Source organism: Sturnus vulgaris, chromosome 7 (assembly GCF_052056855.1).
Source record: "Sturnus vulgaris isolate bStuVul1 chromosome 7, bStuVul1.hap1, whole genome shotgun sequence".
NCBI lineage: Eukaryota > Metazoa > Chordata > Aves > Passeriformes > Sturnidae > Sturnus > Sturnus vulgaris.
The window spans coordinates 31,014,314-31,039,441 of NC_142249.1; the positions used below are offsets into that span (position 1 = coordinate 31,014,314).

At 42.8% G+C, this 25,128-nt stretch overlaps 1 protein-coding gene across 2 annotated transcripts in view; it reads right to left on the minus strand.

The window, feature by feature from the left end:
* Positions 1–1,651: 1,651 nt before the first annotated feature.
* SEMA5B (semaphorin 5B) overlaps positions 1,652–25,128 on the minus strand; it is a 188,271-nt gene continuing 164,794 nt past the window's right edge. The window contains exons 20-24 of one of the 2 annotated variants that reach the window (XM_014871767.2): positions 24,504–24,653; positions 23,557–23,601; positions 20,206–20,411; positions 3,604–3,673; positions 2,996–3,139 (exon numbers count right to left, since the gene is read on the minus strand). In XM_014871767.2, coding sequence (XP_014727253.1) covers positions 3,132–3,139; positions 3,604–3,673; positions 20,206–20,411; positions 23,557–23,601; positions 24,504–24,653 — 479 coding nt within the window. In that variant the 3' untranslated portion in view covers positions 2,996–3,131. Of the gene's footprint in view, positions 3,140–3,603; positions 3,674–20,205; positions 20,412–23,556; positions 23,602–24,503; positions 24,654–25,128 lie in introns of both variants that reach the window. The other variant, XM_014871766.2, reaches the window with a different exon arrangement.

Genomic DNA, 25,128 nt, shown 5'->3' on the forward strand with positions numbered 1-25,128 from the left:
CCATCCTCAAAGCATCTGCCCTCCAATAGCCTACAAAATATCCACCTCCTGAGCACAATGGCAGTAATCACTCATCTTGGTGACTCGAACATTTAAATAATTTCATATGGTACTCTGGGAAAAAGAAATCAGTTTACATCATGTTATTCTGTGAAGGCAAAAATGGGAAAAAAAATTAAAAGGGGAGAGGGGAAAAGAGAAAGGAAAAACAGAAAACTGAAATAATTGGAAGGTTAGACTTGCTTGCATCCCCTCAAACTCCAGCTGCAATCTTGCCATGTGCATGGTAATTGCAGAGTGTGTTAATACAGGGAATCTTCTGATGGGGAAGCTCAGAGACAGCTTTGATTTTACAATGTCTGGAATGATCTTGGGAGCCAGTGTTTTCTCCTGAATCACATAAATTAAAGCTGGGAAATCCCATCCTGATAGTCGAATGTAATAATTTCCAACCCTTGGGCTACATACTTGTTAGAACTACTTTGAGTCAGGATTTTAAATATTGCTGTGGGGTATGTGGAAATTCAGTGAGACAGGGTGAACCCGTTATGGCACAAGGCACGAAGTCATCACTCCTCAGATGGGATTTAGGGGCCTGGGAAGAGCCTCTCTGAAGGCTATCTGCCACCAGTGCTATCCTGCTTCCCTGATGATCCTGCTCTGTTCCAGCTGCTCTTGCCTGGCTGTGCTGCTGGGGGTTCAAGGCTGCTGAACTTGGAGAGCTGCAGCAGGTGCTTCAGACAGGCTTCTAGGTCTGCATCAGCTCCTGACTCTGCTGCTTAAAATCTCTTTAAGGGCATCCCTCTCTCTCCCTCTGCCCCATCTATTTGACCTGGTGAGACCAGAGCAGAAACAGGATGAGCTGCTAAATAAGAAAAGCAGCTGCTGAAAATGATGGGCACTGCTGAGCCTAAGGTGTCGTCGTGGCAGTGCTAATAACCCCACTTTATTACAAATATCCCTACAGCTTTCAATCACTGCAAACTGAAGTCAAACAAAGTAATTTAAAAATGGGAGGCTATTTTATACTTGCCCTCTGGTCAAACCGCTGTAACACACAGGCTTGCAGAGTCACCTTGGCTCTTCCTCGCAGGAAAAGCAATATACTTGTCACGAGCAACACAGGCTTTCATTTCCTACCAGCTGCCTACGTGAAAGAGCTGAGGACACGGCCCAAGCTGGGCTTCCAAACAAGCAACTGCAAAGGAACAGCACTGAGAAACAACCGATGTCAGCTCACAGCGAAATCTGAAACCAAGCGGGGACAGACAGGACTGCTGCGAGCAGACCCAGCCGGGACCAGGCACCGGCAGGGCACTGCTCGGGGAAGGTGCAGACAACAAAGCCAAGCTCAGCACCACGTGGAGCTCATGCGTATTTCAGGGTGTACTTTCATCTCATGCTCAGTATTGCGACATTCTATAATACTTAGCGTCAGGAGTTCATCATAAATATTTAGAAACACTGAATGATAACAGCAGTGAACTTGTTCACGTTGCTAACACACTGGATGTAGTTGTACATTAAGCACCAGCAATAAGTTTTCTTTTTGCCAAACAGTTATGTCAGACAAACATCTGGTTGTAGACAACATGGCTTCTGCACCAGACTAATACAGTTCTTATAGACACAGTCACACACATACACAAAATTACATTTCAAGGCTGGATATACTGTTTAATAATGCTACTGCTCCAATTTACTTCAATAGCTGCAGCAGCATTTGTTTGTTGGGTTGTTTTTTCTCAGAAAAATTAAAGAAATATCAGCAAACAATGCACATTACTCAGCTGTGTTACTATTTCAGACAGTACTGACTGGAAGACGCTATAAGAATGTGCAGCAGACTTTCTGGGTCATGTCAGACTATGGAAACATTCCTTTAAAAAATACTTTTCCCCTGTCAGAATCACTCATTTTTTGAAAGTATATGAACTAAAACCCAGAAATAAACCAAGAGGAAATATTACCCCAAAGCATGGTGATTTCCCACAAGAAGAGCATGGCCTCTAAAGTTGCCTCTCATGGCAGACACAATCAGGATCAAAGCTAGAACAAAAAGAGTTAACACTGTCTAGGAAGAAAAGAAAAAGGAAGAAAGAAAAAAAGCCCATGGCTCTTGTGCGGCAATCATCACATCTCTTTTTCCAGTGATATAAACATCTTTGTTTGTTAGGCACTCCAAGTTCATGTCTCCAATGTTATTCCAACATTTACTTTTCTCAGTGTCTCACTGCCTGTATAATTTTCCTTTAATTAAGATTGGAAACATTCTGGAAAGCTTCTTTGGATAATGCACTTCGTTTGTGTGTTGTTTCTCATCAGCTGAACTGCATATTACCAAAGAAGGCTGCAGAGAGTATTTCCTGTAATATGAAAAGATTCTGTTGAAGATACAGGGAACACTGCCCTAGAAAGTTACTACTTTTTTTTTTTTTCCTCAGAAACATAAAAAAATCAAAAATTAAGAAAAAAAAAAGGAAAAAGAAAATGTTCTTCAAGTTGTTGGCATGATGGAGTCCTGTTTGGCCTGTTCCTGTCCCATGAGCTGTGTGTCATCCAGCGCACCACTGCTGTCCTGGCTCAGGAAGGATGCATCCAGCCCTGCTCCAGGAGCCACCTCTTGCCGTGCTTGGTGTGCTCCCTGTGTTGTGTGGCTGCTCAGTGGCCACCAAGCCCAGCACACAGCCCCTTCCTCAACAACCTCAGCCTTGGGCAGCACACTGACCTTCCAGCCATGAACAGTTGCAGTGGAAGAGCCATCTCCAGACAAACATCCACAAAAGCTCTGAAGAATGGTCCATTTGAATTTTTGTCCTTGTAAGGAGATGTGCTGTTTACAAGAAACACAATTAACCAAAGAAAAAAAGAGACCCTACTGTACAATATTTACATCTAGAATCTGGGCCGGTATTTGGTCCATAAAATCAATTTTAAAAAAATCATATAGGAAGTTATACAGTCCCATAGGATCTGTCCATCATCAGCTGTTGGTAAAGGTCCTTCCAGGGGAGGCCTCGGGCCTGTAATCATATTTATTCAGTGTACTGGGATAATAGGTTGTTGTGTACACATTGGTTTGCTGCAGCGGGTAGAAGTTGGTCCTGTCGTCTGGTATCAAGTTGTTCTTGTTAAGTGTCTGTAAAAGAGAAGAGGAGATGACAGCCATGGCCACAGTGCCACACAATTACTCTTTTCTACCTGCAGGTACCTCCCTCTCACCTGCCTTCTCCAGCACGGACTCTGCTGTGGCCACCACCACCTTCCCTCCGTCTGGGAGAGCAAGCTGGCACCTCGCACTCGCTACGGGCTGGGCTTGGGGACCACAGCTCCTGCCAGGTCTCCCTCAGTGGCCCTGAGCTCAGCTGCTGCTGGGGATGGACCCCGAGCCTTCTCCAGGGACACGGAGTCTCCCGGTGGATGGCGTGCTGTCTGAACACCATTGTCACACAAAGCCATGCTGGGCCTACACGAAGGTTGGCATTAATGGCAGCGCTCAGTTCTAACCTCGTCCTAAATGCTCATGGTACAGCCTGTGGCTCCCTCTCAAACCAGGTGCCAAACGGCAGCTTTTCCTCTTTGGAAGAGCAGGTGTGCATTTACCTGATCTCCATCTCCATTGGTAGATATCCAGGTTTGGACCCCCCGATATTAAGTGTGTCACTTCTGTAAGCTACAGTATAAGTAACAAATCATGGTCACTTTTGGAAAATCTAAAATTACTTCAAAAAATTTAACAACCACGTAACAATTGTCGGAAACAATAACATAAAAAATGAGAATGACAAATGCCCATTTTACCAGAAAAATTTAGAAATGTTTTTTTTTTCTCCCTCCCCTCTTCCCACCAACAAGCAGATGTCCCCCTCTCCCCAGATTAAAGCCCGTTGCTATGCCAGCTGTTACCTATGTATAAAATCACACTTTGTGTGTATGTGTGCAGTAATTCTATGGAACTTTCTCCTACCTCACAGTCATCTGATTTCTGTGAATTTGTCTGAGATACTTTTATCACAGTTTTTTCACCTAACCTCGGCTTAAATTTCTTATGCCTATCTCTGGTCTGTGTCACTCCAAAGTGCACCTTTAATGTCTGTTGTGCAGGGAACTCACTCCTTTGATCTGGGAGTCAACACCAGGCGTGCTGCTACAGCATCCTTATCTTCAGGGAACATTTAATTAATAGCACATTTAAAGAGAGTGTGAGCATCTCTCCTGTCAGGAGCAGAGATGGAGAGGTCTAATGAGCCAGCTAGTCCTGGGCCCTAATGGTTGTTCTGGGCCCTAATGGTTGTTCAGGCATGAGCTGATGCTCCTTTAGTGATGAACCACTTCGCCTCAGTTCCCCCTTGAGACAAACACCTCATGCCTCACCCAGCTCAGGGCAAGGTGAGAACTAATTAACTAATGCTCGAGTCCATGAACTATCCAGCTCCTTCAGCTTTACTCGACCCATTGAACTTCAGGCAAAGAGGCTCTGTCAGCAAGGTGAGAAATCTCTGTTCTGCCTGAAGGCAGATGCAGATGGAAATTTCTGGGGAAGGAAATTTCTCTGTCCCCCCAGCCCAGCAGCAGCAGGGTGACCTGACAGCAGTGGGTTCCCTACAGATTGGGAGCAGGGTCTCACCCTGTGATGTGCCCACTGCACAGTCAGGGTTTATCCACATCCCAGCTGTGACCACTGAAAGGATCAGCTACCCTGGGCTCAAAGGCAAGCCCACAGGCAGTACATTTATCTCCCTATTTCTTTGTAATCAAATCATTTTTCTGCATGGGGAGGGGGAGAGGAGGAAGAAGAAAAGAAAATATTTTCTTCTAATCAGCAGACTGACAGCTACGGCTACCTTGGGAACTAACAACTCCCAATTTCATACAAGATGTTAGGAGGAAAAGCTTTCCTGTGACAGAGCTACCCTGGCAAAGAAATTTCCCAATTGCTGAACCACCAAATAAGTTTTTCAGAAATGAGCACTGCCTGAAATATCTCATACATGAAAACTGGAGGAGACCCAGTCCCCTCCTGGTCTGACTGGCATCTCCCCCTGCCTGGACTCCCTACATTGATCCCACAGCACAACACTTGTAGGACCTAAGGAGAGAATTTATATAGGCATGCTTCAAGAAATGAGAAGCTGTGCCTTTCAATATGAAAGTAAAAAAGGAAATGTCATGCTTTGCTCCCAGTCACCCAAAGAAATATTAAGCTAGTGTGGCCAACAGTCTGCTGCTTTGTGCTGGAGGCTGGGAAACTAGGAAGCCAGCCTCAGTCCTCCAGTGCTTGCTATGCTTCCCTGGGAAATCCAATTAACTGCTCTGTGCTTCCGTGTCTTCTGACCCAGCTTGAGAAAAACAAAGTTTGAGATTCCCTGTAAAAAGGCACTTTACTACCTACTACCACTGAATATTTGGGAGAGTTGCTCTCTGGTGAGCCCCACCGGTGCTCACACTGGCTGTACATGATGGCTGCTGTTTCCTACTGATGTTCCTAGTCCAGGATACCCACTGCTGGCACTGTAACTCCATGGCCACAGCAGGAAGGAAGATGAAGAAGGTGAGTCCCACTGCCACAGTTTCTTTGGACTCTCCTGAAGCTGGTCCAGCATCCAGGCCTTGTCTGGGTTGGTTAAGATTCATGACATGACAGGATTGCCACCTCTGAAACTTAGTGAGATGAAAATCCTGACCTGCAATAGCTCAGGACCATCTTGATCTGAGGACAAAGGCCTCAGGACTCAACTTCTTTGGCTTTGAGATGGAAAATGTTCCACAATATTTGAAACTGGACCATTACAACAGATTTAGCAATTAATTAACATGATTTGCATTTTTCTTTCTCTCTCTTCTTATGTTCATATAATACTCTCTTAGGAAAAACCCCACAACCGGTCATTTGCTCTTTTTGGTTTTATTTTTGATGGAGGGCTTATATCGTAGGGAAATACCTCATAAAATGGTTTAGTGGAATTTATAATGCAATTAGCTGCAAAGAATTTGTCTCTGGAAATGCTGCGATGGCAGTACTGTCCTAAATCAGCATGATCAATGTGCGCTGCCTTAGCACTTCCCCCCACAAACGTATTGTCTGTCTCATTTTAATAAACAGATGATTAGGTTCCTTGGCACTAGAAATTGGTTGATATTTTGTAGAAGGGAAATTAGGCAGCAGTGAAATTTAGAGATGTACACAGGCACACTCATGCATTCACTGCAGGAGAAGAGGTTGCATTTAATCTCTCTGGGTCGATTCCTGTGCTGCTTTACTCAGAGTTTTAACCCCTGCTCTCATCCTGCATCTCTTCACAGTGACAATACAGACATGGCCAACAATTTTCCTTTTTGAAGGCGTTTCCCCACTGCTGTGTGGGTTATGCCATTGAAGTCAGAGCCTTCTGACAGCCTGAACTCACTGGAGTTCTGTGGGATGGGAGCAGCCTGCTGCACCCATGGATGCCCCCAGCAATACTGATGAGTCCCAACAGGAAAGGTGAGAGTTGTCACTAAAGCACAAGTACAGCTAATCACAAAAACCAACACAGATCAGATCCTGGCTCCCAGCCCAACTCCTGCCAGTGTCTCATCCCCTCAGTCCCACCGAGCCAGGTCCCCAATACCACCAGGGCCAAGAAGTGCTTCCTGAAGACAACACCTAGCAAGTCCTCTTAGAAGGGACAGTCCTTTGGTGATTTTGCAGGGACTTGTCTGACTGAAGCAGCCCAGCCAGCTCTGGCTGTCATCACCAAAGGTTTCAGGGAAGGAAAAGAGCCTTGCCTTTGCAACCTGAGCCCTCCTGCACCACTACCCTGCACCCTCCAGGGTGACAGACGTGTCAGTCATCTGAGCACCTCCAGACCCTACCCATGACACTTTTCCTGTATCTTCCTCTTATTGGCTGCTTCCTCTCACATCAAACACTACTGACTGCCCTTGCCAGCAACTACAACCTTTTACAACAGTCTGCTCAGTAAGCAGAAAGAACCAAAAGCCTGATCAATGCTTACTGCTGCAAATTACTTGTGGCAAAATCTCTGTGCCATACACATGATAGATTCCAAACACCAAGGAAAATGCATTTCAGGCCCTCATTTTGATCCTATCCTGACTTGCGAAGAAAGAAGCTTCTGGTATTTGTGCAAGCATAATATTCCACACAAAAAGTGAGGCCAGACTGAGCTAATATGAAAACCTGTGGAATGTGCTTAGGACAAGTACTCCATTCAACCAACAATTGGTTCTTTTACCTGCTTCTTCCTTTATAGTATGAGCCATGACATCCTGGTATTGCTGATATAATTTGTTTCTTTTGGTCTGTTCACCACTAACCTCAATTCAAGGGCCTGTTAGCAGAAGGAAAGCCACCAGCATGCTCTAATTTAGCCAAGTGGCTCACTCAAAAGCTGGCCCAACTTTCACTGCTTTCTTTAAATGACACTTTACTAGGCTGCATTGGCATGTGATCAATAAAATTTTAAAGAATCTCTGACCCAGGATCTCTGCTTTGTCAAGCAGGGATATTTTCAGATGGACTAAGATGGTTATGGCTTTAACAGAATGTAAAAGAGCAGCAGCTTGCTCCATTGTATTGATCTGTCAATTTACCAAGAGATCCAATCTTGTTGCTGGTGAATTGCATGTCCATGCCAAGCACAACAGAATCCTGAATATTTCAATATTTATGTCATTATGAACAATCTGATCACTCATGCAAGTGTGTTTGCAGTTGGAAGTGGAGGAGTCTGAGGGGAAGGGTCACAGATCCCTGCCTTGTGTGGGGCTCTGGCCCCAGCTCACACCAGAGGCAGAGCACTCACATGCACTCACAGGCTGCTTCTCCCAGGTACAGCCGAGTGCTGGGTGTGTTAAGCATGACCCTATTGTACCATATGCATACATTTAACTTTGTTCAGCTTTCTCCATTGATATTTTTAGCCTAAATCATCATTCAGATTTTCCATTTGTTCCTTTTTCTCCAGCAAGGCCTTGCCACTACTTCCCCAAATTCAGCCTCTGCTCCAAATCATTAAGTCATTATCCACTGACCTACTTGCTTACATTCTCCCAGATGTATCAAAACATCTTTACACATAACAGTATGGGACTTCCAGTACTACTCCCAATTCCCAACCTACAGCTGCAAGTATAAGCTGTGTAAACATTTCTTACACATATAAACAGATCAAATGTTTCAATTTTGAATATACAGTCAGGAAAATTTCAAAACTTGATTTAAAAAGTAGATGAGCATCTCCTCACTCCCAGTTGAAGTCCATATATTTTTGAGAAGCAAAAGTGAAAATCATACTTATAAATGCATCTGATACTAATACAACAAATACCAAAATCAGGGCCATAATGTAGTTCCCACAGGGTAACATATGATGGCAAGATTTCTTTAATCTGCTCATGTAGAAAGCACTCAGCTTTTCAGAACTCAGCATTCTGTCTAAGCTCCAGATCTTCCTTTCTATTTTGGGGGTTGTGGAGGAAGAGTCAGCAAGTTTCCCAAGAGTTTTGTAGGTTAATCTTCACCAGCTATGCAGCACCACAATCCCAGTGAAGTCAGTGAGCAAGGACAACTTCCCCCAGCCTCACAGTTTCTCCACTATTTTTCTGTGAACAGGCATAATTTCACTTCTTCTACTTCCCACCCATGACATTTTCCTTTTTAAAAAGGTAAAAGAGAAAAAAATTTGGGTGACTTTCCCTGAGCATCTTCAAACCATATTTTTCAATGTTTATGGTTACCACCACTTCAATCTCTGAATAGGCTGAACAATGCAGTGCACACCTTCCCATGGCTCATCAGAGATGTGCTGCCTGTGCTAGGGCTGCACAGGTTTAAGTTTCTACCTTGGAAGTTTGTTTGTAATGTTGAACGTCCCAGTGTACTACAGAGAAAAACCTCCCCTCTCCTTCATCTCAGAATGAGTGCAGGCATGAAGGAACCAGGGGTAACAACTCCAATCGCTGCCAACCCTGGTCATCCACTGTGAGCACAGGAGAAGGTCTAAAATCAGGTCCAGGGAGCAGACAGCAACTTTATAGCCAGCCCATTCCTCTTAGTAATCCAAATGAAGCCCATCTGCATCCCTCATGCTTCCGCTGCAGAAATCAAGGACAACACTCCTGCTGAACTCAATCACACAATTATCCCTGAAAGAAGTGAGGCAACCTTTCCAACTTTCCATGGAACAGCATCCAACAGACCTCCTGTAGCAAAGTGGGATGGCCTTTACACCCCCTCATTCCCCAGGAAAATGGAAGGATAAGGGAATTGTGCAATGATGTAATGAAACCAAGATCCAACATTTAGGTTTTTTGTACTCCATTTTAAGCCATTTGCTCCTTGCAGTGAAATCAGATTGAGCAAAATGCCTTTTTGATGCAGATCAGCTGTTTCATGGAGCTAACCATGCCTTCTTGTTAAAGGATGTTACTTTTTGCATTGTAGGAACATTAGCCAAATGACTCAGGGTTGTGGAAATATATTAATATTATGAAACATTTCCCAAAGCTTGTACATCTCTGGAAGTACCAGGGCAGAGACCTCGGAATTATAATTAACCAGTAAATTTGGGAATAATTAGCATAATAATCATGTTTCAACAAAATAAACCATACAACTAAAATAACCTCTTTTGGCAATAACTGACACCAAGAAAATACATGACGTCTGGCCCACCCACATGCTCCCTTTCTTCTGATCAACTGGATGCCACAACACTGCTGTGCCTCTCGAGCTAAGAATTACACATAACCCTGGAAAGATGGAAAGTTGCCAGAAAGACCTTATGAGACCCATGTATTTACTCCAAGCTAGGAGTGATTTTTAAGACTTGAATGATTCCTTTTTCTGATTTTTCTTTATAATTTGTTTAGTGTCTTAAGCCAAGCAAACTATCTCACCTGATGCTTTTATAAAACCTCTTAAGCTCTGCCTACATGAAGTCAAAGGAAGCAGTGCCCAAGGTTTATATAGTGAGTTTTTTCCTGATGAATTCAATAAGGCTGTTTGCAGGATTTACAGTGAAGTGTAGATGTACAGATGAGGAACCTATTTTCTATATAAGACGGTTATTCATCTCAAAAAGAGATACAAAAAAATCCCACTGGGACACTAAACTTATGATTGCATGTTCTTTTTGGATGGAAGCTTACCATATTTTTAGACTGGAGAGTCTTTGTTCACTATTATTGGTAAATAAATTAAACAATCCCCAAATGACGGCAGCATCTGTAGATGTGCTCAGGTTGACAATAGAACTAACATCCAATTATCAGAAATGAATAGCTAAAGTTATCTATAGCTGTTTGAAAATAGCTATTTTATCCTTGCATTTAGGAGGGAGTGAAGTTATATTACTGCCATTGTAAACTTATAAAACCCTTCAGAGTTGGCAACATAAAGGACCATTGTCAGAAGGATGCTTTGGCACATCTCTGACTTCAAGCAGATGAGTAAGATGGCAAAACAAACTGCATGTAATAGTAAGGCAAACTGAAGTATTTTTCTGAACTGGAAACTGAAGTCTGAGGAGGTAATGGAAATCTTCCCACTGGCAAGGGCAGGTGTCTAGCCTAAGGCTTGCAATTTAGCCCCGGCTTGCCTATGATTTGCTGGTAGCAACACCCATGACATGGTGTCCAGACACAAAGAGGAATTCAAGGCTGCCCCAACTGCTTCCCAATATAGCTGGTGCACAGGGTATAGCAGACATGATCTCAGCTGTGTGGGAAGGTGTAAACTGTCTCCTCGCTGCACTCCTGTGCCTTGGTGAATGTCCCACACACACCAGAGTGTTACTAGAGAGGCTCAGCACCTCAGCTACAGCACCTGAGCCTGCACATACTCCAGTACTCAGACAAATTCACCAGAGGCATAATCTTTCTAAAGGGCATGACCCTTTAGAACTGGCATTAATAGTCATTCTGGGTGCAGATGATGGTTGGGAGCACTGGGCTGATGGTAAGTAGTCTGGGGCTATCTGGGGAGGCAGCTCCCACTGCCTCACTGCACTCATACTGGAGCAAGCAGCCCTGAGCTTTTGGATGGCCTCAGAGCTGCTCGTTCTGGTGAATCATCAGCACAAGTCGTGCAGCCTTGTGCCAGCCCACAGAGCTGCATTTAGACTGAGAATTGCAAAGGTGTAACTGCAGTGGTAAAAAAAGAAGTAGTAAAAATAAAAATAAAAGTAAAAACTGGCCCCAATTTGCCATCTGCTAACTCCATTCAGTCTCTTATAGTCTTACTGCTTTCCAAATTCTCCCACCCTCTAAATAGCTTCTTTTTTATTATTTTCCTCAGGATTGCTTTGTTTTCTCCCCACGTTGCCTCTCACCTTGTTATTTCCTCTCTACATTTGTAACCTCCTCAGGTCATTTTCCATTATTTCTATACCAGTGGCTGTTTTTTGGACACACCTCCCAGTTTAATATCTTCTGCTCATTTAATTAACACTCTGACTGCACTCTCTCCAAGCTCGTTAATGAAGATATTAAATAAAGCCAAACCTTGCATTACTGCTTGCAGTGCCCCAAACAACTCCTCCCCATAGCCCTGTTTGTTCCCATCAACAATTGCCCGATCTTCACAGTCCATTAGCCAGGTTTCAATCTCTACAGCAGCCTTCCTGTCCAAGCCAATTTCTATTTACACATCACAAGATTATTTAAGACACCAATACCACCCTCTTTTCTTTAGATGTATTGACAAGTGAAGCTACATTTTTAACCAGCTGAGAATCTGCAGCTCAAACTCTGTGCAAAAAGTGATTATGTTTGATTTCTCCCTGCTCAGCATTAGGTCTTGGCTCAGCTGTCAGCTCAGCTGAACCACCTTTCATTTCATCGAGATATGTGATATGTTGCCTCTCAAATATTAATTCAGATCTTCCTGCATATTAATACTGACACAGATTTGTTTCAATGAGTTTCCGCTGCTCTAACTGAAAGCACAGTCGAGTCAATCCCATTTGTTTCTCCTGGTTTCACTCTCTAGTATGGCCCTGACTGCCAAATTTTACAGATGGAGCAGGATTTAACACCCCATTGATGTGCTTGGTTGAATGGGGAAGGTCTAGGCTTTCTCTAACGACTGTGGGCCCGGGCCGTATGCTCACAGATGTTTTGTCTTATCCCCAAATCCAACTGACGTTTCCCACACAGACTTACTGGAGCTACTTGTGTGACTTTAATGCATTGGACTTCTGTAGCTTAACAGTGACTCAATTAGCAGGGCAGAAATTGGCCTGCTTTCTCACTAACACTTTTGTACTACCTTTGCAATTCAGGGCACTGGGGGTTTGCCTAAGGTCCCTGATATTTGTAAAGGTAATTGGAGTTGTTCATTAGCTGGTTCTCAGAGGCTCTGGGATACAGTCCATCTAGATTCCTGCATCCACAGATTTTCAGTTCTTTCCTTTATTCACATGCTTTGTGCCAAATCTCAGGATGATATTAGAGCTGACTTAATGAGGATTCCCCCAGCTGTATAGGAGTGTGGGCAGAGTTACTCCTGCTTCCCCTACGCCAAACCACTCGTGCATATATAAATGATGCATCAAGAATAGTGGCCGTGGCTGTAGTGTTGCCCCAGCCTGTGCAGTCCATGCTGTGGCAGCAGCCAGTGCATCCTGAGCAGCCCTGAGCTCTCAATGGCTCTTCAGGACTGGGTGGTCATGGTCCAGAAAAAAAAAGCTGAGGTATTTAATCTATCCTCACTCAGAGCTGCCAAACACTCTGGAAAGTGTTTGGAGCTCTAGTCCTGAATACTGACACAGCTATCTTTATTTTGTATGCACGTAGCTCAACTTCTTTACAACTCTACTTAAGAATTATTAGAGTTATTAAGGGTTATTATTTGCAAGTGGAACTGTTCAAGAAGAATAGCAAGGCAGCTCGTCTCCAAGTGTAGCACAAAGGTTATATGTTTTCTGATATTGTTTGTCTAATATTACCCTCTCCCTTTACTTTAGCTCCCTACCTCTTTCATGGCTCCTTTTAAAGTCTTCTGCAAACACATAACTAATTCCTCCTGCACATCTTGGTGGCACTGAGGATTTCCTGGTTCAGCTAACATACATAATACTTCTAGCCAGAGCTTCGAGGCGACAAAACGAGAGAAGCACCTGGACCAAGGGAGGACCATTAACTTCTAGCAAATGAGGAAAGGGTATATTCGAAATATTCCTCTGCTGACCAGTAGAGGGAAGTCATGTAAGTAAGCAGCAGCAAGTCCACTGCAATTTTATTATGCCCATTCCTGTAGTTCTTCAATTAATTATTCTTCCAGCACAGCTGAGTGGGTGCAGGCATGTACATGTCAACCTCAGAGAAATTAGGAAAGGGGAAAATTGCAAGAAAGAGGTAGTATCAGTCATTAGATCAATTAGTGTAGCTGGAAAAATCAGATAAACTTTAGAACACATCTGTCTGTCTTCAGTTCCGAAACAGCAGCTCACATGTTCAAAAACCTGCCAGATTTTCCAGCTACACTCATTGATCTAATTAAAAACAAACCAAAACTTGTCTGCCTACAAACAGATTATCACAGCTGCAGTAATACAACTCCAAAGAAAGGCTCCTGTGAGCATCCATGATGATCTAGCCTGTGAGAAGGCAGGGCATGGACCATATCCCTAACCTGGCTGTAGAGGAGCTATGCCTGGTTCTAAAGAGGGAGCAGAGAAGGCTGAGCCTATAAAGAGAAAAACATGACAGGATTACTATGAAGCACCACAGTGTCTAAACTTCTTAACATGGCTTAAAAACGAAAAGTCAACTCAAATGCCAGAGTCTCTTAAAAATGGTGGGGAAAAGGGAACAGTGAGGATTCCTACCCTAGAGGGAGCAGCAAGGGTTTGCATGAAAAGCAGATGGAGCAGGGACTCAATTCCCATCGGGGGACTGCTGTGAGCAGCTGCTTAGTATCCCAGAGGGAGCAGAAGCAAGGTAACGCTCATCTGTGAATTGGCAGTCTCCCCTACTCTTAAATACCTTATCTGTGCGAGTGCGGTATCTGTGACTCACACACAGCAACCCGCTGAGTCCCTGCTGCCATGGGGTGGGCACAGCGTGAGGAGAGGCACATCCCTCTCTGGGCACAATCATCCCAGGACAGCCACACCTCCAGGCATGCTTGACTGCTCAATTTGACTCGAGCCAATGATATAAAGGGAGAAAAGACACTAATAGATTTTGACTGAGACGCACCACTTAATCCTTTTTTCCCCATCAGTAAGCTCTCTTGCTTTCCCTTCATAGTAGGCATTATGCAAATCAAGAGTCCCCTGAAGTGATATTTGCAACTGCAGGATCATACAAGAAAGGGCACAATGCTTCTTTGCCAATTCAACCCCCTGCCCCTACTATTCTATTTCAAATAATACTATACTCATGGTAAGTACTAAAAATACGTACTCTGCCATTCAAGCACTTAATGTTCTTAAATGCCACTTTGTTCAAGGGAAATAGCCTTTGTTAAACATGAAATTCACTGGGAACAGAATTTATATTTCAATCTATTTATATATATATATATATGTGTGTTTGTGTGTGTGTGTATATGAGTATATATATGTGTTTGTGTGTGTGTGTATATGAGTATATATATGTGTTTGTGCGTGTGTGTATATGAGTATATATATATATATATATATATATATATGTATGACTTTTTTTCCCCCCAGCTGATTACATCAGCTTACACCATGCAGCTAAAGCAAATACTTGGGGGAGACTGTTGATAACTTCTTGATAACGCTGAGTATTATCAACTACTGCTTTATATGTGAACTTTACAGCCACTTCCTGGGGCTTGAACGATGCACAGTGAAAGGGTCACTGGGAAAAGAAAAAAGCTTATATCACAGTGCTATGTGTTGTGATCACAAAAAATAAATGGGTTAGCCAATTTTAGTTGAAGCAGCAACACATCAAATTAAGTGGCAGGACACTGAAACACAAAGTTTTCCATGGAGAAGCAAACATCCTCAGAGACCAAGGTTGACTTTGACAAACATTCCTCTAGGGCACTTGACAGCAGTTTAAATAGCTTTAACTTAAACCACTGGCTGCCTCCTCTCTATAAAAAAGGTGTGATTTTCAGCAGCAATGAAAATGGCCATCACCAAAAGAGAGACATTTAAAATCCATACAGAGATCCACTTTTCTACATCCTAAAAGCTCTACTTCTTTTTCACAGAATAAAATCACAGAATATTCTGAACTGGAAGGGACCCACAAGGATCATCCAGTCCATCTTTCAAGAGAATGGCCCATACAGAATAACCTTGGCATTATTAGCACCATGCTTGAACCAACTGAACTAATCATCTTTTTGAGAATTTTTGCAAGGTTGAAAGTCACACCAAACACCCAGCTTGTTGTTTTATTCAGAAGGATTCATCTTCCAAAGACATAATTGGTTTCTGTGTCTCAGCTCTCCATGTTAGTATTTTATTGCCATGAATTATTTGGGATAAGTAATGAAGTGTGGATCACAGGGCCTGGGGTCCTTTGCAGGAGGTGTCTGCTCTGCACTCTGTCATTTGTTTCCCAACAGCATTGTTCTCACTTCATTAGAAAATATTCAGTGCAGCTTCTAATTTATACAGAGTCCAAGTGATGTACTGATTGTTTCCCCCATTTTCTGGTAACTGCATCTATATTTGCTGTATAATTTCAGGCAAGTGCAGGACTCACAGTTCTACTGAAGTTAATGTGTATTGTTCTAATGTCCTAGAAAATTCAGATATCAAGCAATACATCAAACACTTAGTTTCCTTCTTTCATTGCCATATCCTGCAATCTCACTCAGTTCTCACCTCATCTTTTCCCACAATAAATTTAACCCTTGACATAAATGATTGTTTTGCTTCAGTGTTTGGCCCTTAGTTCCTACAACAGCAGTGCTGGTGCCAGAGAAGATGCAATGCTCAGGTGCTTCCTCAGCTTAGCTGACACATCAGTACAGGGTTTTACTGCATGACTCATGACTGAAGCTGTGTTGAAGGAAGGAAGGACAGAGGGAGGTCTGTCCAGCACAATCACAAAGAAAATCTGCAGAATCATCATGAAAACCATCCTGCAAACCTACATTTCTCACTGATCCCATCTGGCCTGATCCAAAGGCCACTGAATTTTGGATTTCGACCAATATGCAGACGTCTTTGTCCAAATCCCACGTAGAATAAAATGTTGGCTCTCTTTATTGGCAGAGGATTTAGCAATAGGAAGAAGTTCAGTCCAAACCCTTTCTCCATGTGTGGCTGTTCCAAGAGATCCTAATTCACAAGGGCTCAATCTTGACCCTACATCCTCCCGCTTCTACTGCAGGATCATCTGGCTTTCCATCAGCACAGCTCTGGTAAGTAACTTACACAAGGCACGGAGCAGCTGAAGCAAGATGTTAAATAGAGAATCCCCTTGCTGCTTTGATAGTCAGTTATTATCTAATCGGCGTGGCAGTACTGGGAAGGTTGTAGGTGGTTGTGTAACCCATCATGCCAAAATGTGAAAAGCAGATAATTTTTATTTCATTATGCTTTTGTTCTGCACAGTCTTCAATATTGTCAGAGTGTTGTTTGAACTTCAACCAATTAATGAAACATGAACTGCTTATTAGGTGACCCAAAAGGTCTCTCCCCTACGATCTGTGAATACCAAATCAAAATCAACATGTTGCTGATAAATGCATATGCATGAAATCTTTCAAGGCATCCTGGCTAAAATAGCTAATAATAGCCTCACATCATTCTTGAGAAAGCAGTACAGGAAGGGAAAAGGAGCCAACAAAAATAAAACATGCTTCTGCAAAACACTGCCTATGCAAGTTAACATCAGCTACATGATCAATAGGTCACCATTATGTATGGTATTTACATCTGATCTGCATTACTGCACTGCTGTGCTGAAATGGCCAACAAGCCTCATATCAGCTAGCACTTCCTTCATTAAAATCTGCCTTCATATAAAATTTACCTTGATTTATGAGTTTGCATTCAGTGCTGTACATTTGAATGTAACACTGCCAAACTTTCTACAGTGTTCACCTGCTGGTTATAGAGTAGAGATATTTCAAGATGAAAACAAACTAAAGATGGTTGCAGAAGGCTTATTATTATCAAAGAATAGAAAATAATAGACTTGTGCATATGGCCAGCCTTCTGCTACCATCGTGTCACTGTGTATTATCATTTTCTGTTACTGAAAAGTAGTCTACACACCCTGTATTTCCTTAATCCTGGATTTATTAAGTCTTTCACACAGGCACACACACACATTCAAACCTAAAACTATTCTTTTGGTTTAATTAAAAAATATGGACGGTGGTTTTTTGGTATCTGCTGAATAGAAACTTATTTGGGTTTAGAATCTGGAATCTCAGGTGCTTCCTCTTTCTTTCACACGTACACATTTTAAATTCAGATAGGCCCATATCCAAGCTCAGTCCAACCCTCCTTTTCAGGAAGGCAAATTTTAGCTTCTCCATCATTTTAATGTTAATTGTGTGGCATCACAATAAAACCACACATGGTCCTTGAAGGCATGAAAAACTCCCTCCTGCCTGACCCTTAAAAAAATCTGTCAGTTATTCCTAAATATAAACTCGGCTAATAACAAGTTCCATAAGTAATTACACAGCACAGAGCACACAGAGCCTTTCCTTTTACTTCATTAATGCTATATGCTTCAAGGGAACACTGAGGACTGACAGATTTGTAGTATGAAATGAGAAATTTTCAGCCAAGAGCTTAGAAAAGGAGGGGCAATAGAGAAGGTGAGCAGAAGGAAATACTAAACAGGAATGGAGAAAAGGAGGCTTCAATAGACTGACAAATAGATTTTACCCTTTCTGTAAATCTCTTTGCCTCATTCACTGCTCTGAAGTGTATGACTTTGAGTTCTTCTTAGCAAGTAGCCCCTTGCTCCTAAACATTTAGCTTTGGTCTGTCCAATGACTGCAGATTTATGCACTTGAACTCTTTCACTTCCTAACATGCTGTAAATAAGCCCCATCTGGTCTATCTCTCCTTGTGTCCAAGTCCCTTCTCCCCCCAGCGCAAGTCATACAGTCTCAGTTAGCTAATGCCTTCCTTTAAATAAAACAGACTTTTCAAAACTTGATCTAATGCCTAAGCTCTTCATGTCCCTCGAAAGAAGACTTTAACAGCTGCTCACTGTTACTATACACTAGATCAAGTATTCAGAGATGGATCTATCAAAAAGGTCAACTCCCTCCTGACACTACATTAACTAATCTGCTGCTATTTTAAACTTTGCTTAGCTTTGTTATTACTCCTACTTCACTGCACCACTTGACATAGACATAGTGCATTTCATAACCCATTTACCCAATTGATCAAGATCGTTCTGTGAACAACCTCATCCTTCTAAATTTTAACCATTCTGACTATTTTAGCATCAACACATGATAGCACAGTATAAATCATGAAGAAAATGTTAATACAAATCCAACCCTCTAACTACCTGCTTTTGGCCACAAAAATAAATTTGTCTCTTTTCTTTATTGTTTGCTAAATAAGAAACAAGGGAATACTCTTGCTCATTTCTTTATTCCTGCAAGTCTTTTTAATCTGGGTCTTCCTATTGACTTTGCCACAGCAGCTCCCATAACTGAAAGGATTACATGCAAGTTTGAAGCTTTCAGGATCAAGTCCCTGTTCTTTACCTGTCTTAATAATTTATTACTGAACCCATATATGCAGACTGTGTAGAATAATACATCCCATGAAACTTTGATAAAAGTCTCTGAAAATCCCGATATGTCTGCTGCTTCCCTCCAATCTAGATCAATATTTATTTAATTTAAAAAATGAATCCAATTTGCTTGACATTATTTACTTTCCACAAATCTATGCTGACTTACATTATGATGCTGGACTCTTATTAAACTGTATGCAACTGTAGCCTTAAGCTTGCTAGCAAATGTGTTTTTGAGACTGCATTTATAGGCAGCAGGATCCTCTGAGCAGCTGCAATGCCCAACATGGATTTCACCACATTCTTATTACCACACTGGTCAGTTATTTGCCAGCTCAAACTGATTTCTTTTAAAACAGCAAAACAACCCTGACCCTTTTAAAATTATTTGATGTAAGCTCTTATTTCTGATGTGCATTCACACTGCAAATCATAGCCATGTTTCAGGAGTTGTCCTGTGCCCAGCATTACACAACTCCTACATAGAAACTGTCTCTAACACCCAGGGAGTTTAGACTGTGGCAACGGTTCCACCACTGATCTTATTGTTGGGTCTCAGTGAGAAGCTGGGCCCGACCAGCAGAGGCAGACTATCAAAATGTCAACAGCACGTAGCTGTACAAAGGAACAAGCAGCTGCAGGGCTCCCTTCTGGCTTGTGTTCATGTCCCAAATAACACTCCACACTGTTCCAGTGACCCTAGGCAGGCTGTTCCTCCTGTGGTGACATGAAGCCCCTCCATCCATGCCACTGCTCACTGCTCTGATCCCATGCTTCACCAGGAGACTCAAATACAACGAAGTGCTGCTGTCTCAGGGTATTGTCTGCAGCACCCCGGGTTTTATCTGCTCTGATAACGGATGGTGCTCACTTTGGCAAGCTGACATGCCAGCAGCACATGCCACTTCAGCACTCATCTCCGAAGGCTTCAGCTTCCCACTCTGCTGCTGTCACTGAATTCTGCACAGCTGCCTGGGGTAAGTTCTGTCCAGTACTGATAGAAGGGGGCAGAACCCTCTCTGCTTTCTCATTCACTCCAATTTGGCAGTTACCAAAGAATTTCCAAAATCTCATCCTACCAATGCACATTTTCCCAGCTATTTGTGCAATGAAGTTTCCATTTTTATTCTTCCTCCCCTCCATTTCCTCTTACCACGCACTAACAATGCACTGAACTGAGCTCTCACTGATTTTTTTAGAGGACAATTTGTGTACATTCAATAGTCAGAATGGGCTGGAGTATCTTGGTATGTACTTGCCAGACTGGCATTCATCAGGACTGTGAAACAGAACAAAATCCCACTGCTGTAATGAGGCTTTTTAACCCCTTTGTGACAGCACAGCTAAATGCCCTTTCAACCCCGTGTATAATGCCATCAGCTGGGCACAGAAACACAGACCTACCCAGTTCCAACCATGACACGAATACAGAATTTATGTAGGCAGTATCAAGCTGTTTGTGGCATTTCTCCTCAAGTACCCTACCTTGAACTCCATAGGGGTGTACTTCTCATTCTTGGGGGTTGTGTTGCCCTTGTAATGGAGATGGTTGGGAGTGGTTGGGTGGATGACAGTGGACTCCTGGGACTGCCTCTGGCAGCGCTGGCAATACACGTAAATCACAAACGTTAACAGGCTGGAGCCGAAGAAACAGGAGACCCCAGTGGCAATCAGATGGATGAGACTAAAACCTGCAAGGGAAATGACAAGAGATGCTATTTTTAAAGAACAGCCCTTTTCCCTCCCCTGACAAGACCACAGGTGCAAATCAGAGCAGTGACATCTCGGGATCAACATTAATAAGCTGTTGAAGCCAGAGTCTTACGTTCTAACATAAACTGACATAATCTCCCTGCAAATCGGTCTCCCCACTGCAGCTCTGCCTTGTGCAGTTTAACAGGTTCATGCATTGTTTTCTCAAAGCTCCCTCCCTGTCTATCCTCTCTCCCCTCTATTGATATTGAAACTAAACATTATGTTAAGCTGACAGCTAAAGAAATGAGCCATACAAACAATGCACATTAATGGATTCCAAAGCATGTGCGTGTCATGGAAATAAGGGGATAAAAATGCTCAGTGTTTCTCTGAAGGGGAAGGAAGGGAGGGAAAAGCCCTTTTTATCGGCTGCCCAAAATGCCTATGGGACTGTGTGTGGGGTGGGGGCGATACACATTCCTCCCCCTTGTAATCCAAGTGTGTTCAGCATTCTTGCTTATTCATGGGATGGCATTGCCTTGGTCATGTCTGCACTACCTCTGAGGTGTATTTGTAGTGCTAACAGTGAAATAAGGTTCCTCTGGGGAATGGAAAAGATAAAGTGGACAAAGGAAAGGGGGCACTGCTTGAAAAACACTTTGTTGGTTTTCTCTACAAATTGCAGAGATAGGAAATCAGTTGCAGCCAGGTGCTGGCAGGGTAGCTACAATGCAAGCACTTCAAACAGAAAAGCTCTTGGACTACAAAAGTCTCCTACAGAGATCTCTCCAATGTGGGATTGCAACAGCACCCTTCAAGGCCATCACTGACCTCTGGAAGGAGCTGTAGCTGGGCATCCCACACACTGGTGAGTACCTAACACACAGCTCTGCCTGGTGGGGGAAGACAAAGTCCAACAGCACTCCTCATTCCTCCCTCACCTCACTGAGTCTCACCCCACGGTAAAACCCACCACCACCACATCTCTGACAACAGAACCAACAGTAGTGACCATTAGAGCCACCAAGTTATCAAAGCAGCCAGAGCCATTATGGGATGGAAAAACGTTATGACCCTGTTGTATTTTGCTATGTGCAGGGGGGACTATACAGAAAAGAAACAGCTATTTGCTTCTGCCTTTCCTCTGCCTTTGCTCTGTCATCTTTCAAACAGGAATGACAGAGGCCCTAGAGCCCGAGGGGACCCCCTGATTGCTGGCCCCAGGGCAGCTGTCCCAGGGGTCATTCACGTCGCCTCCGTGGCGACTGCAGCGGTAAATTTCCTGTAATACTTAAAAAGCCAATTCATTTGGGCAGACTGCTGTGTTGACTTGACTGTGTGCAGGGAAATGGGGCTACTCAGAGAGTGGCTTTAAATGAGGCTCATTCTTAGTCTGATCACGGTGTGCAGTTTTTTGGTGCCATCTTACATTTTAAGTGATATGCTTTTCAAATAGCAGATTCTGCCCATTAGTCAATGGCTCTCGCCTAATCTTTAGTTAAAAAATATCCTCCTGATTTTAAAAAGAACAAAACCAATAGAGTTCTACAGAAAAGTAATGCACTTCAATCATAATTACGGTATGGAACATACAGAATTTATTAGACTGATGAAATACATTTATTTTTCAAATCACATTATAAAATTCCATTGCAAGATTACTGTTTTCTATTGTTCTAGATGATGGTCCAAAAAACCCAGCAGAACTATTATAATTTCCTACTAAATGTCACAAGACTTTTTAAAAAATAATTTTCCTTTTTAAAAACCTCTGCCTGTTTTGCATCACTCATGAGACCTAAAACACAGAATATGCAACTGTGCTCAGTAAAGCCACACGACACGCTGCCATATTCTCCTCCTGCCCAGCTTTGCTTATATCGCAGTGAATGTTTCATTTCACTGCCACATTTGCAAGTCACAACATAAAGCTCTCTTCTATTTCACTCTCACCTTTGAAACACCCATCTGATTTTTCAAATGAGTTTTGGCTGTATCTTAGGGGGGGAAAATCATATTATTTTGTTTGCAGCATGTGAGTCCCCAGGGGGGAAGCTTTCTGGTTCATCACTTTGAAAATATAGATTTTCTGAGATGCATCAACAGAATTTCTATTGATTGGCTTCTTTGCCAAATATTGTAGAACACTGCATTAACAAATAATATTAGCTATAGCAAAATGTAGATAACAACAGCAAATACAGAAGTGGTGGAAAAAGAAGGAAATAAGGGCACAGTGCATAGAATGCAAGCTATGGCAAAGAGTCCTGGCATCAAAGCAGAACCATTTGCACTCTCTGAGGGAGAAGGAGCGATGCAGGAAGCCAAATGTTACATTGCAGGGGCTGAAATCTTAATTCCATTGATTGCCCTCAGTTGCAAGCTGAGAAGCCACATTTCCATGCCACAGGTGGCATGCCTGTTTTTGCCATGATCTCTATAGAGAGAGGAGATTTTGGCAGCCTGAAGATCATAGATTTCAGGAAAGCAGGGATGTGACGCTAGCAGGAATTGGCATGGCCATTAGTGTGAAACTAGCATTTTAAAATGTTGAAGGAAGCTGCCATTTTCTTCAGGCTGCATTTTTATCATAGGGACTCCCAGGGCAGTGGAAAAGTGACACTAATGACTGGATCTTTCCAAGTTACATGCAGAAAGGAGACACAGTTTCTGCTAGAGGTGAGAACTTGAATGAAAGGAAGTGCTTGGAGGACAAGTATAAACCTCTAATCTCATCCTTTATCAGCCCAGGATCTAAGAGACCCTTTTCACTGAAATCTTTATAGGTTATTTAAAAACACCTGCCTCCAAACAGCTGGAGGCTTACAGTGGTGAATGGGGAATAACCCTTTCTTTCACCTGAACCATTTACCCTGGCGGTAGAGAGACACAAGCAATTGCTCTCTGCTAATTAATGACCCTCAGTGGTCAACCCAAACTTCCAAATAAATAAAAATCTTGGAACTGACAAGTGGACATGCAATACATTCCTCCAGTCTGACTCAGACAGCAAGACTCCAGTGGAATTAAGGCTATCAGTGGGATATGAGCTGTATAGATTAATGGTTTAGTTGATACTGCACAGGGAGAAAAGAAGTCAGGTTAAGATAAAAATAAGATATATAGTTAGTGGTAACCTACCTCCACAGTTTGTGCTCTCATCGATGCTGGAGGCTGGCAGGATCACTAAACAAAGAAAAGAAGATTGGAGAAAGTTGTCATTTTGCCACCCCTTTACTTCTTCAAGTAATTAAACCCTCTGTGCTCCAGACACGAGAAGGTGCTCATATGTTCTGCAGCAAGCTGAAAGTCTCTCTAAATTGAATTATAAACTCATGGTTTGAAACACATGCAATGAAACGTCTCCAAAGATCTTATAATTACAGTACTGTTACCTGATCACTCTTTAGCTTCTTCAATTTAGGGAAAAGATGGTAGCTGAGAAAATCATGAAAAAGAATACCATTGCCTAGAGATCTCAGATTTTTAAGTCAGTGCACTGTAATCCAAAAAAATAACATGTGGAAAGGCATTATTCAGTCTAGACCCATATCAGGTATTTGCCTGAGAGATTCAATTTCCAGAAAGCACAGGGTGGAATATGCTGATGACCATCTGTCATCAACAGTGTTGCTCTGTTAGACCCTGGATTAATCTCCCACCTTCACACCCCAATTTTCTGCAGCTGCCTCACCTTAATTTTTTGCTCTTTTGGGATGCTTTTTGGATACCTGAAATCAACGACCTTCTGTTGCCCATATGCATACTGAGAACAGAGGCAATTTTTATAGCCTAGCCTAAGACAAACTATACAAGTATAAAAGCTTCAATTCAGGTGAAGCAATACTAGTTATTTGTTACAGATCAAAGTAATTCTGTTTTAAAAAAATGTTAAGCTACTTAAGGGAAAGCCATTTACCTTGTGCCTGCCACAAGGGAATATAAAACTTTTGTCTATTTCCTTGTTTTTCTAGAAGCATCCAAGCCTAATTTATAATAGAGAAAATCTCAGCCTAGTTTGACAGTCCAGGCACGATCTGCTGTCCTGAACTGGCCCACCCTGTCCTCCTGGATGACCCGGTACATACCAGGAATTTCATTGTACAGGCAGTCCTGGTACTGAGTGCTGTTTCCGACGCACTGGGAGGAGTCGGGGCTGTGCACCTCGCAGTAGCGGCTGCGGTACTGGATGCCCTCTTCATTGCACAGGCTCCACTCCGACCACTCTGACCAGCCACCTGAAATCCAGGGTCAGGAAAACACACACAGCATCACCAAGAAGGAAAAGGATGCTTTGTACATACCAGACTTCTCTCATGCTGAAGGATCCTAGATCCTGGCCTGGGCTTCTCTCACACATCTATTCCATGGGTCCTTAGTGGATTTAATTTTCTCAGTTCAAGCATCACACTCTACTTGTCAGGTTGTAGTTCTCTTAATATGAACTAAACCAACCCTCGGTGGAGTACTGCATGGAACAAAGTCGTCTTACAAGCTCCTGTATCAGCTCTCTGGTTAAAGACATACAAGGAGCAGGGTGGGGCAATGTTGCACCAGGACCTCCAAACTTTGATGTGGCCTCCCAGGGATACCTCAAGCAGCCAGCACAAATTAGAGCACTCACAGAGTTTTGCTGAAGTTCCTAAAGGGGATCATAAATAGACAAAGGTAGTTCAAAATCAGCAGGGATCCAAACTGTATCCTCTAAGTTTT